Source organism: Diorhabda sublineata, chromosome 4 (genome assembly GCF_026230105.1).
Source record: "Diorhabda sublineata isolate icDioSubl1.1 chromosome 4, icDioSubl1.1, whole genome shotgun sequence".
Classification (NCBI taxonomy): Eukaryota; Metazoa; Arthropoda; class Insecta; order Coleoptera; family Chrysomelidae; genus Diorhabda; species Diorhabda sublineata.
This window is the reverse complement of record NC_079477.1, coordinates 36188926-36202650: the sequence shown is the minus strand read 5'-3', so window position 1 is coordinate 36202650 and position 13725 is coordinate 36188926. Positions and strand designations below refer to the sequence as shown.

Sequence of the window (13725 nt, the reverse complement as noted above, 5' to 3'; positions counted from 1 at the left end):
GTACGTTTTCTCGAACTCGAACGTCATTTTCGACTCTACATCATCTACTGTATGAATATGAACGTCAGAATAGAGCTACTACTCATTTTTAGAGCCTCTATTTAATAGAGAACAGTCATTAAACTTTCTAGTTTAGAAATAAGGCACAAATAAGTACGTTTTCTCGAGCTTGAACGTCATTTTCGACTCTATATCATCTACTGTATCAATCTGAATGTCAGAATAGAGCTAATACTCATTTTTAGAGCCTTTATTTGATAAAGAACAATCATTAAACTTTTTAGTTTAGAAATAAGGCACAAATAAGTACGTTTTCTCGAACTCGAACGTCATTTTCGACTCTACATCATCTACTGTATGAATATGAACGTCAGAATAGAGCTACTACTCATTTTTAGAGCCTCTATTTAATAGAGAACAGTCATTAAACTTTCTAGTTTAGAAATAAGGCACAAATAAGTACGTTTTCTCGAACTCGAACGTCATTTTCGACTCTACATCATCTACTGTATGAATATGAACGTCAGAATAGAGCTACTACTCATTTTTAGAGCCTCTATTTAATAGAGAACAGTCATTAAACTTTCTAGTTTAGAAATAAGGCACAAATAAGTACGTTTTCTCGAGCTTGAACGTCATTTTCGACTCTATATCATCTACTGTATCAATCTGAATGTCAGAATAGAGCTACTACTCATTTTTAGAGCCTCTATTTAATAGAGAACAGTCATTAAACTTTCTAGTTTAGAAATAAGGCACAAATAAGTACGTTTTCTCGAGCTCGAACGTCTTTTTCGACTCTATATCATCTACTGTATCAATCTGAATGTCAGAATAGAGCTAATACTCATTTTTGGAGCCTTTATTTGATAAAGAACAATCATTAAACTTTTTAGTTTAGAAATAAGGCACAAATAAGTACGTTTTCTCGAACTCGAACGTCATTTTCGACTCTACATCATCTACTGTATGAATATGAACGTCAGAATAGAGCTACTACTCATTTTTAGAGCCTCTATTTAATAGAGAACAGTCATTAAACTTTCTAGTTTAGAAATAAGGCACAAATAAGTACGTTTTCTCGAGCTTGAACGTCATTTTCGACTCTATATCATCTACTGTATCAATCTGAATGTCAGAATAGAGCTACTACTTATTTTTAGAGCCTCTATTTAATAGAGAACAGTCATTAAACTTTCTAGTTTAGAAATAAGGCACAAATAAGTACGTTTTCTCGAGCTTGAACGTCATTTTCGACTCTATATCATCTACTGTATCAATCTGAATGTCAGAATAGAGCTACTACTCATTTTTAGAGCCTCTATTTAATAGAGAACAGTCATTAAACTTTCTAGTTTAGAAATAAGGCACAAATAAGTACGTTTTCTCGAGCTCGAACGTCTTTTTCGACTCTATATCATCTACTGTATGAATATGAACGTCAGAATAGAGCTACTACTCATTTTTAGAGCCTCTATTTAATAGAGAACAGTCATTAAACTTTCTAGTTTAGAAATAAGGCACAAATAAGTACGTTTTCTCGAGCTTGAACGTCATTTTCGACTCTATATCATCTACTGTATCAATCTGAATGTCAGAATAGAGCTAATACTCATTTTTAGAGCCTTTATTTGATAAAGAACAATCATTAAACTTTTTAGTTTAGAAATAAGGCACAAATAAGTACGTTTTCTCGAACTCGAACGTCATTTTCGACTCTACATCATCTACTGTATGAATATGAACGTCAGAATAGAGCTACTACTCATTTTTAGAGCCTCTATTTAATAGAGAACAGTCATTAAACTTTCTAGTTTAGAAATAAGGCACAAATAAGTACGTTTTCTCGAGCTTGAACGTCATTTTCGACTCTATATCATCTACTGTATCAATCTGAATGTCAGAATAGAGCTACTACTCATTTTTAGAGCCTCTATTTAATAGAGAACAGTAATTAAACTTTCTAGTTTAGAAATAAGGCACAAATAAGTACGTTTTCTCGAGCTCGAACGTCTTTTTCGACTCTATATCATCTACTGTATGAATATGAACGTCAGAATAGAGCTACTACTCATTTTTAGAGCCTCTATTTAATAGAGAACAGTCATTAAACTTTCTAGTTTAGAAATAAGGCACAAATAAGTACGTTTTCTCGAGCTCGAACGTCATTTTCGACTCTACATCATCTACTGTATGAATATGAACGTCAGAATAGAGCTACTACTCATTTTTAGAGCCTCTATTTAATAGAGAACAGTAATTAAACTTTCTAGTTTAGAAATAAGGCACAAATAAGTACGTTTTCTCGAGCTTGAACGTCATTTTCGACTCTATATCATCTACTGTATCAATCTGAATGTCAGAATAGAGCTAATACTCATTTTTAGAGCCTTTATTTGATAAAGAACAATCATTAAACTTTTTAGTTTAGAAATAAGGCACAAATAAGTACGTTTTCTCGAACTCGAACGTCATTTTCGACTCTACATCATCTACTGTATGAATATGAACGTCAGAATAGAGCTACTACTCATTTTTAGAGCCTCTATTTAATAGAGAACAGTCATTAAACTTTCTAGTTTAGAAATAAGGCACAAATAAGTACGTTTTCTCGAGCTTGAACGTCATTTTCGACTCTATATCATCTACTGTATCAATCTGAATGTCAGAATAGAGCTACTACTCATTTTTAGAGCCTCTATTTAATAGAGAACAGTAATTAAACTTTCTAGTTTAGAAATAAGGCACAAATAAGTACGTTTTCTCGAGCTCGAACGTCTTTTTCGACTCTATATCATCTACTGTATGAATATGAACGTCAGAATAGAGCTACTACTCATTTTTAGAGCCTCTATTTAATAGAGAACAGTCATTAAACTTTCTAGTTTAGAAATAAGGCACAAATAAGTACGTTTTCTCGAGCTCGAACGTCATTTTCGACTCTACATCATCTACTGTATGAATATGAACGTCAGAATAGAGCTACTACTCATTTTTAGAGCCTCTATTTAATAGAGAACAGTAATTAAACTTTCTAGTTTAGAAATAAGGCACAAATAAGTACGTTTTCTCGAGCTTGAACGTCATTTTCGACTCTATATCATCTACTGTATCAATCTGAATGTCAGAATAGAGCTAATACTCATTTTTAGAGCCTTTATTTGATAAAGAACAATCATTAAACTTTTTAGTTTAGAAATAAGGCACAAATAAGTACGTTTTCTCGAACTCGAACGTCATTTTCGACTCTACATCATCTACTGTATGAATATGAACGTCAGAATAGAGCTACTACTCATTTTTAGAGCCTCTATTTAATAGAGAACAGTCATTAAACTTTCTAGTTTAGAAATAAGGCACAAATAAGTACGTTTTCTCGAGCTTGAACGTCATTTTCGACTCTATATCATCTACTGTATCAATCTGAATGTCAGAATAGAGCTACTACTCATTTTTAGAGCCTCTATTTAATAGAGAACAGTCATTAAACTTTCTAGTTTAGAAATAAGGCACAAATAAGTACGTTTTCTCGAGCTCGAACGTCTTTTTCGACTCTATATCATCTACTGTATGAATATGAACGTCAGAATAGAGCTACTACTCATTTTTAGAGCCTCTATTTAATAGAGAACAGTCATTAAACTTTCTAGTTTAGAAATAAGGCACAAATAAGTACGTTTTCTCGAGCTTGAACGTCATTTTCGACTCTATATCATCCACTGCAAGAATCTGAATGTCAGAATAGAGCTACTACTCATTTTTAGAGTCTCTATTTAATAGAGAACAGTCATTAAACTTCCTAGTTTAGGAATAAGACACTAATAAGTACGTTTTCTCGAACTCGAACGTCATTTTCGACTCTACATCATCTACTGTATGAATATGAACGTCAGAATAGAGCTACTACTCATTTTTAGAGCCTCTATTTGATATAGAACATTCTATTTCAGCAATATTCTACTCTAATAAATATTTTGTATCGATTTTCTTCGTTTTAATATAAAGACAATTTTCATCTAATCTCCATACACATCACTCTTTATTTTATCCTAGATTTCTATGGAAATCAATAACGAACGAAGCGGATTGAAAGTGAGCCCTTCGATTTCCATAATAAGCCGTGGATTCGCCAAAATAGTGAAAACTATTAAATGGAAATCAGTCGCAATTATTTCAAGTAGTAAGTATCGAATTTTTTTCAGTTCGCAAATCATCTAACTTTTCAAACAACCCCCGTATAAAAGATTCATAATCTGGTGTTTCTAATGCGACGTTAGGGTCTCAAGGGCTTAGCGTTTAATCTAGAAGGGGATTCAAAGTTGTGTTAAAAAGAGAGGACGTTAATGTTGATGGGGTTTTATCTTTTCGCTGGGTACCTACTGGACCGAATCAATTTCGAAATGTCCAGGAATAGAAATAAATTGGGAACTAGACGTAATTGTTTATTTCAATATCGACCTTCAAATATCTGGTCTTTCACTATAGTGAAATCAAAATAAATATGATGTCGGGTCTTGTTTTTATTCGTTAGAGTTTTGATATCGGATACCTTGAAAGAGCGAGCTATGATAAACATGTTTTTTTACTTTATTATGATATTGATTTCTTGCTTTAACGAGAAAAAAATATGTCCTATAAGAAAATTGTTCAATTATGTATTAAAAACAGATGGAAATGGTAGTGAAATGTGAAAAAATAACAGTTCGGTGATTTTATACTTTGGTTGCCATCACTAGCGTTAATTGTCATTGCTAAAGGCGTTTTTTGGCGACTATTCTTATTAATAAATGTTTTTGATAAACTTTTAGCAGCAGAAATATCTATTTATATTGGAAATCTTATCATTACAACGACAACGGAAAGAATTTAATGAATAGAAAGTTTAATTTGTGAGAAAAAACAAGTTTCGACTGAATATTTGATAAAATAATTAATAACAGTTTGAAAAATAACAGTTCAGTCATTTTCTACTTCGACTATCATCACTAGCTTTAATTGACATCGCTTAAGGCGTATTTTGGCGACTATTCTTATTAATAAATGTTTTTGGTAAGCTTTTAGCAACAAGAAATATCGATTTATCTTAAAAATCTAATCATCACAACGACAAAGGAAAGAATTTAATGAATAGAAAGTTTAATTTGTGAGACAAAAATACAATTTTCGATTGAATATTCAATATAATAATCAAAACAATTAGAAAATAACAGTTTCGTGATTTTCTACTTTCACTACCATCACTAGCTTCAAATGTCAGTGCTTAAGGCGTATTTTCGCGACTATTCTTATTAATAAATGTTCTTGGCAAACTTTTCCTTGGGAGAAATACCGATTTCCATTAAAAATCGTGTCGTCACATTAGGAACGTAACGAATTTTATAAACAACAAGTTTATTCTGTAATTAGCATCAGTTTTTATTGACTAAAATCGAGTGGAAATACAAAATTTATGGAGAAATACCCAATTACTTGATCATTTTTCTAGATAAAGGTTGGTGGCCTTCACTTTCTCAATCTATCGATGTACAATGTAGAGAATTAGGGATCATACCGAGATATTTTTTCAATCTGGACGGATCTTGTACAAGAAAAAACCTTCGAAAACAGTTGAACGTGCTGAAGAAAAACCCCTGTCGAGGTAAATATGCGAATAAATATCTAAATTCAACCTTAGAAACAACAATGAATGAATGAAAATTTTTGAAAAAGTAGTATTTTTGACTGTTTACCAGAATTTTCATTTAATAAATACGAACCTCCAAAAACGCGAGTTCAAATTTAATCTTGATGTCGTAAAAATGTTTTATTGTACTAATCGAACCAGAAGAATTTTCCGAGCGGGCTTCTGACTGAAAGCTTTCGTTTTGTCGGAAGTTCGGTTCATAAACTACATTCCAAGGCAATTTCGTGGATTCAATCACGAGGAAATACGAGGAAAAGCAGGTTTTCACTGACTGAAAATTTATACAGCATTTCGTGATGTATTAGAGAAATTACTTGATGGAATTGAAAATATCCGAAATGTCCTTTTTTTAAATGAATGATAATTTTTCAACTCGGAATACGGGGGACGAACAAAATATATACAATGAAATTTGTATTTATTTTGTAACTTTGTTAGCCTGTATCTCATTGAAAATGAGGTATATTTATGACTGAAATTTTCGTAAAACCCCGTAGAAATAATTGATATGCTCAGGAAAGCGATAGAATCTAGAAGAATTCGGAATTCGGGGTTCTGAAGTGAGATTTTCAAATTTTGGTGAATTCGCGTCACCTAATCTTAAGAATTTGTTTTTTCATCGAAGTGTTGGTGAATCTGCAGATAACGCCTTAACCAAAATGCAATATTTTGAGAAAATTTTGGACGCGAATGTTCCTTATCATCTGAGGAAATTGAAAATCTATTTTTTAACTCAATTTTGGTGATTTAGTATTAAATTTTCGCTAGTCATGTTATAATACCTTTTTAGAAAGCTGAAATTTAACTTTTTCATTAAAATTTTTGCGAAAATTTGGTGAATTCTAGTGTAGTAACTTATCAAGAACGTTGAAAATCAACTTTTTCATGGAAATTTTGAGGAATTTGCCTAGGAATTTGGCAAATTTTGATGTGGTGCCTTCAAAGAACGTGGAAAATAAACTTTTCGACCAAATTTTGGCGAGTTAACATTAAAATTTGGCTAGGCAAGCTTTAATACCTTCTTAGAAAGCAGAAATTTAACTTTTTCATTAAAATTTTGGCGAGTTAACATTAAAATTTGGCTAGGCAAGCTTTAATACCTTCTTAGGAAGCAGAAATTTAACTTTTTCATTAAAATTTTGGCGAGTTAACATTAAAATTTGGCTAGGCAAGCTTTAATACCTTCTTAGAAAGCAGAAATTTAACTTTTCCATTAAAATTTTGGCGAGTTAACATTAAAATTTGGCTAGGCAAGCTTTAATACCTTCTTAGAAAGCAGAAATTTAACTTTTTCATTAAAATTTTGGCGAGTTAACATTAAAATTTGGCTAGGCAAGCTTTAATACCTTCTTAGGAAGCAGAAATTTAACTTTTTCATTAAAATTTAGGCGAGTTAACATTAAAATTTGGCTAAACAAGCTTTAATACCTTCTTAGGAAGCAGAAATTTAACTTTTTCATTAAAATTTTGGCGAGTTAACATTAAAATTTGGCTAGGCAAGCTTTAATACCTTCTTAGAAAGCAGAAATTTAACTTTTTCATTAAAATTTTGGCGAGTTAACATTAAAATTTAGCTAGGCAAGCTTTAATACCTTCTTAGAAAGCAGAAATTTAACTTTTTCATTAAAATTTAGGCGAGTTAACATTAAAATTTGGCTAAACAAGCTTTAATACCTTCTTAGGAAGCAGAAATTTAACATTTTCATTAAAATTTTGGCGAGTTAACATTAAAATTTGGCTAGGCAAGCTTTAATACCTTCTTAGAAAGCAGAAATTTAACTTTTTCATTAAAATTTTGGCGAAAATTTGGTGAATTCTAGTGTAGTAACTTATCAAGAACGTTGAAAATCAACTTTTTCATGGAAATTTTGGGGAATTTGCCTAGGAATTTGGCAAATTTTGATGTGGTGCCTTCAAAGAACGTGGAAAATAAACTTTTCGACCAAATTTTGGCGAGTTAACATTAAAATTTGGCTAGGCAAGCTTTAATACCTTCTTATAAAGCTGAAATTTAACTTTTTAATTGAAATTTTAGCGAAAATGTCTTAAAATTTGGTGAATTCTGGTGCAGTAACTTATCAAGAACGTTGAAAATCAACTTTTTCATGGAAATTTTGGGGAATTTGCCTAAAAATTTGGCAAATTCTGATGTGGCGTTTTCTAAAAACGTGGAAAATAATATTTTCGACGAAATTTTGGCGAGTTAACATTAAAATTTGGCTAATTAAGGCGTAATATCTTTTGTAAAATTTGATACTCAACTTTTTTATAAAATTTTCGCGAATTCGCTTTAAATTTTGGCAGTTTTTGGTGTAGTGTCCTCGTAAAATATTAAAAATCCATTTTTTCATTGACATTTTGGCAAATTCATAGTAAACTTGTTTAAAAATTCTGGTGCAGTTACCTTACAAAAACGTTGAAAATCGACTTTTCTATCGAAATTTTAGTGACTTCGCCTTAAAATTTGGAAGATTTTGGTGTAGTGTCCTTAAAACACGTCAAAAATCAATTTGTTCATCGAAATTTTGGCGAATTTTTTAAAAATTTGGCGGATTTTGATGCAGTGTCCTTAAAACACGTCAAAAATCAATTTGTTCATCGAAATTTTGGCGAATTTTTTAAAAATTTGGCGGATTTTGATGCAGTGTCCTTAAAACACGTCAAAAATTAATTTTTTCATCGAAATTTTGGCGAATTTTTTAAAAATTTGGCGGATTTTGATGTAGTGTCCTCGAAACACGTCAAAAATCGATTTTTTCATCAAAATTTTGGCGAATTTTCCTTAAAATTTGGCGGATTTTGATGTAGTTTCCTCAAAATACGTTAAAAATCGATTTTCTCATCGAAATTATGGCGAATTTTTTAAAAATTTGGCGGATTTTGATGTAGTGTCCTGGAAACATGTCAAAAATCGATTTTTTCATCAAAATTTTGGCGATTTTTTTTAAATTTGATGTAGTGTCCTTAAAACACGCCAAAAAGAAATTTTTTCATCGAAATTTTGGCGAATTTTTTAAAAATTTGGCGGATTTTGATGTAGTGTCCTCGAAACATGTCAAAAATCGATTTTTTCATCAAAATTTTGGCGATTTTTTTTAAATTTGATGAAGTGTCCTTAAAACACGTCAAAAATTAATTTTTTCATCGAAATTTTGGCGAATTTTCCTTAAAATTTGGCGGATTTTGGTGTAGTTTCCTCAAAATACGTTAAAAATAGACTTTTTATAAAGTTATGTTAAGTTATCATCAAAAATTGCTAGTTGAGGTGCTTAAAAAGCTGAAATTCAACTTTTTTTATTGAAATTGAACCCAAAAAACGCTAAAAATTGACGTTTTAGTATAAAATTATGGCAATTTTGATTGAAATTTGGCAAACGGTGGTAAGAAACCTCCACAAACTCATTAGACACCTACAATTTTCATCAAAATTTCCATGAATTCCGACTATATAATTCAACAAAAAAAAAAAAAAAAGAAAATCTACTTTGTATCAAAATTTTGTTAATATACCTTTAAAAACAATCGAAAACCTACTTCATCGTCCAAATTTTGGCAATATACCTCCACAAAAACCTTTCTCAATTGAAACCTCGTAAACTATTCACGCATATACAGGGTGATATTCCAACAAAACCGACACGTTTATAACCGTTTTCCATTCCAGCCGTTATAGTCTGCTTGCCAGCGACGAATTTCGGTAAAATGGTCGTGAACATCCTCGAAAACCTTCAACTGCACACCCACAACACCATATCCGTCTTCATAGACGTATCCAACGTACCAGACTGGCTGCAATATTTCCGAAACTACCCCCACAATAACACCACCGAACAAATCAACGTTTCCACCAAAAGTAACTCGCTAATTTTCATAGAAAAATACAGGGTGTACTTCGAAAATAACACCGAGGAAACGGTCTACAACAACTTACCGGACGGCATTGAACGTTATTTGACGTCGCGTGTGCGATCCGCTTTATTTTCGATTGAGGATTCGATAGAATTCGTTTTGGGGGATTTCGCGAACGACGATTCCCTCAGACCGCTTATGGAAATAACCCCCAACGACACCGTGGAGACGTTCGATGTCAATTTGGAGGAATGGTCGGTGAAACACATCCAAATAGACGAATGCGACGATTGCAGATCGGGTTTCGATAAAATCATTAGCGTTATGGTGATACTGGGTTGTTCGTGTTTACTTGTTTCCTTGATAACAGGTTTAGTTATACTATTGAGGAATCAATTGTTGAAGAAGAGGGTGTCTAAAGGTCCTTACAAGGTGATACTGACGGCCAACGATTTCGTTTTCCCGCAAATCACGGATAGCCGAAGGGTGAGTGTTTTTTTTTTGTATATATTTTGGAGAATACCCTGTATAAATCGACGTTGAAGGGAAAATAGACGATTTTTATATCAAATTTATGTGAAAAAATGTTCATAATACGAAGTTTGTGTTCGGAATTGAAAACGTACTTTAATTGTAAAGTAAATATTAGCAAAACAAATGGAAAACCCTGTATGAGGTGTAATTTTATTGTTATTGGAAGTGATTTTGTTGGAAAATTTGTTGTAGGGAATACTATGAATAGTATTTATCGTAATTTTTTTTCGTATAGGGTTAACGCAAATTGTTTTATAGAATCATTTCGAGAGAAATGAATCATTTTCTTTCCGAAGACCCTGTATAAATGTATATTGTTTATTTTATTTATTGAAATTATAGATTTTTTGTTAAAATTTTGTAATTTTGCCTATAATACTGTCTTTCGGGAGGAATTTTGAATATAATACTGTCTTTTGGGGGGAATTTTGCCTGAAATACTGTCTTTTGGGGGAATTTTGGCTATAATACTGTCTTTTGGAGTAGTTTTGACGATAAAACTGTATTTTCAGTAAATTTTTCAATGCTTAGAGTTTTTTGGGGGTTATTTTGCCTATAATACTGTCTTTTGGGATTATTTTTGATTATAATACTCTCTTTTGGGGAGACTTTTGATTATAATACTGTCTTTTGGGGGGAATTTTGCCTATAATACTGTCTTTTGGGATTATTTTTGATTAGAATACTGTCTTTTGGGGAGACTTTTGATTATAATACTGTCTTTTGGGGAGAATTTTGCCCGAAATACTGTCTTTTGGGGTGAATTTTGCCTATAATACTGTCTTTTGGGGGAATTTTGGCTATAATACTGTCTTTTGAAGTAGTTTTGACGGTAAAACTGTAATTTCAGTAAATTTTTCAATGTTTAGAGTTTTTTGGGGGTTATTTTGCCTATAATACTGTCTTTTGGGATAATTTTGCCTATAATACTGTCTTTTGGGATAATTTTTGATTATAATACTCTCTTTTGGGGTGAATTTTGATTATAATACTGTCTTTTGGGGGTAATTTAGCCTATAATACTGTCTTTTGGGGGCAATTTTGATTATAAAACCGTCTTTTGGGAGAATTTTGACTATAATACTGTCTTTTAGAGTAGTATTGATAATAAAACTGTATTTTCAGTAAATTTTTCAATGCTTAGAGTTTTTTGGGGGTTATTTTGCCTATAATACTGTCTTTTGGGGGGAATTTTGCCTATAATACTGTCTTTTGGGATTATTTTTGATTAGAATACTGTCTTTTGGGGAGACTTTTGATTATAATACTGTCTTTTGGGGGGAATTTTGCCCGAAATACTGTCTTTTGGGGTGAATTTTGCCTATAATACTGTCTTTTGGGGGGAATTTTGCCTATAATACTGTCTTTTGGGATTATTTTTGATTAGAATACTGTCTTTTGGGGAGACTTTTGATTATAATACTGTCTTTTGGGGGGAATTTTGCCCGAAATACTGTCTTTTGGGGTGAATTTTGCCTATAATACTGTCTTTTGGGGGGAATTTTGCCTATAATACTGTCTTTTGGGATTATTTTTGATTAGAATACTGTCTTTTGGGGAGACTTTTGATTATAATACTGTCTTTTGGGGGAAATTTTGCCCGAAATACTGTCTTTTGGGGTGAATTTTGCCTATAATACTGTCTTTTGGGGGAATTTTGGCTATAATACTGTCTTTTGAAGTAGTTTTTACGGTAAAACTGTAATTTCAGTAAATTTTTCAATGTTTAGAGTTTTTTGGGGGTTATTTTGCCTATAATACTGTCTTTTGGGATAATTTTTGATTATAATACTCTCTTTTGGGGTGAATTTTGATTATAATACTGTCTTTTGGGGGGAATTTTGCCTGAAATACTGTCTTTTGGGGGTAATTTTGCCTATAATACTGTCTTTTGGGGGCAATTTTGATTATAAAACCGTCTTTTGGGGGAATTTTGGCTATAATACTGTCTTTTGAAGTAGTTTTGACGGTAAAACTGTATTTCCAGTAAATTTTTCAATGTTTAGAGTTTTTTGGGGGTTATTTTGCCTATAATACTGTCTTTTGGGATTATTTTTGATTATAATACTCTCTTTTGGGGTGAATTTTGATTATAATACTGTCTTTTGGGGGTAATTTTGCCTATAATACTGTCTTTTGGGGGCAATTTTGATTATAAAACCGTCTTTTGGGAGAATTTTGACTATAATACTGTCTTTTAGAGTAGTATTGATAATAAAACTGTATTTTCAGTAAATTTTTCAATGCTTAGAGTCTTTTGGGGGTAATTTTGACTATAATTATGTTTTTTAGGATTAATTTTGAATATAATACTGTCTTTTGGGAGAATTTTGGCTATAATACTGTCTTTTGGAGTAGTTTTGACGATAAAACCGTATATTCAGTAAATTTTTCAATCTTAGAGTCTTTTGGGAGTAATTTTGAATATAATACTGGCTTTTGGGGATAATTTCGACTGAAATACTGTCTTTTGGGAAAATTTCTACTATAATACTGTCTTTTGGTGTGAAGTTTGCATATGATACTGTGTTTTGGGGAAATTTTGACTATAATACTGTCTTTTGGTGTGAAGTTTGCATATGATACTGTGTTTTGGGGAAATTTTGACTATAATACTGTCTTTTAGAGTAGTTTTGACGATAAAACTGAATTTTCAGTAAAATTGACAATGCTTAAAGTCCTTTTTATAGCTTCCGTGTATGGTACTGGTTAATTTGACTATAGTACTGTATTTTTTTGGATGTCACGACAATAATGCTGTCTTTTTAGTGAATTTGACTATAATTAGAGTTATTCTAAGATCTTTAGTGTATAGAACTGCTTATTTATAGCATACATATCTACAATACTGCCTTTTTGACTATTTTGACTATAATGCTGTCTCCTTCTTGTCGTTTTGACTATAATACTGCTTGTTTCTTGCAGACCTGGGTACAGTACAGCTTATTTTTAATAATTTTGACTATAATATTACCTTTATAGTGAATTTGACAATGATTAAAGTCTTTTTTAGAGATTTAGTCCACGGGACTTTTTATTTTTGGCAGATCTGGCGACAACCCTGACTTTTTTACTATTTTGACTTTAATACTGTCTTCTTTTGACTATGATACTGTCTTTACAGTGAATTTGACTATCATTAGAGTCTAGTCTATAGTATTGAGTTTTTCAGCAAGCCAAAATACTGTATTTTTCGACTATTTTGACTATAATATTGTCTGTACAGTGAATTTGACTATGAGTGTAGTCGCTTTTAGAAGTTTCGACAAAAATACTGCTTTCATCAGAAGGTTTGACTATAATACTGACTTCTTTGATGTTTTTGACTATAATACTGACTTCTTTGATGTTTTTGACTATAATACTGTCTGTTTATCAAGATTTTACTATAACACGATCTTATTTCGAGAGTTTTGACTACAATACTTTTCCTACAGTGAATTTGACTATGAGTGTAGTCGCTTTCAGAACTTTCGTCAAGAATACTGCTTTTATCAGAAGGTTTGACTATAATACTGACTTCTTTGATGTTTTTGACTATAATACTGTCTGTTTATCAAGATTTTGACTATAACACGATCTTATTTCGAGAGTTTTGACTACAATACTTTTCCTACAGTGAATTTGACTATGAGTGTAGTCGCTTTCAGAACTTTCGT

General features: G+C 31.7%; 1 protein-coding gene across 3 annotated transcripts in view; it reads left to right on the top strand.

The window, feature by feature from the left end:
* LOC130442650 (retinal guanylyl cyclase 2) overlaps nt 1-13725 on the top strand; it is a 47168-nt gene that overhangs the window by 1745 nt on the left and 31698 nt on the right. For all 3 annotated transcript variants that reach the window (XM_056776954.1, XM_056776956.1, XM_056776955.1), the window contains exons 4-6: nt 4054-4180; nt 5486-5638; nt 9348-10018. In XM_056776954.1, the coding sequence (XP_056632932.1) occupies nt 4054-4180; nt 5486-5638; nt 9348-10018 (951 nt within the window). The remainder of the gene's footprint in view (nt 1-4053; nt 4181-5485; nt 5639-9347; nt 10019-13725) is intronic.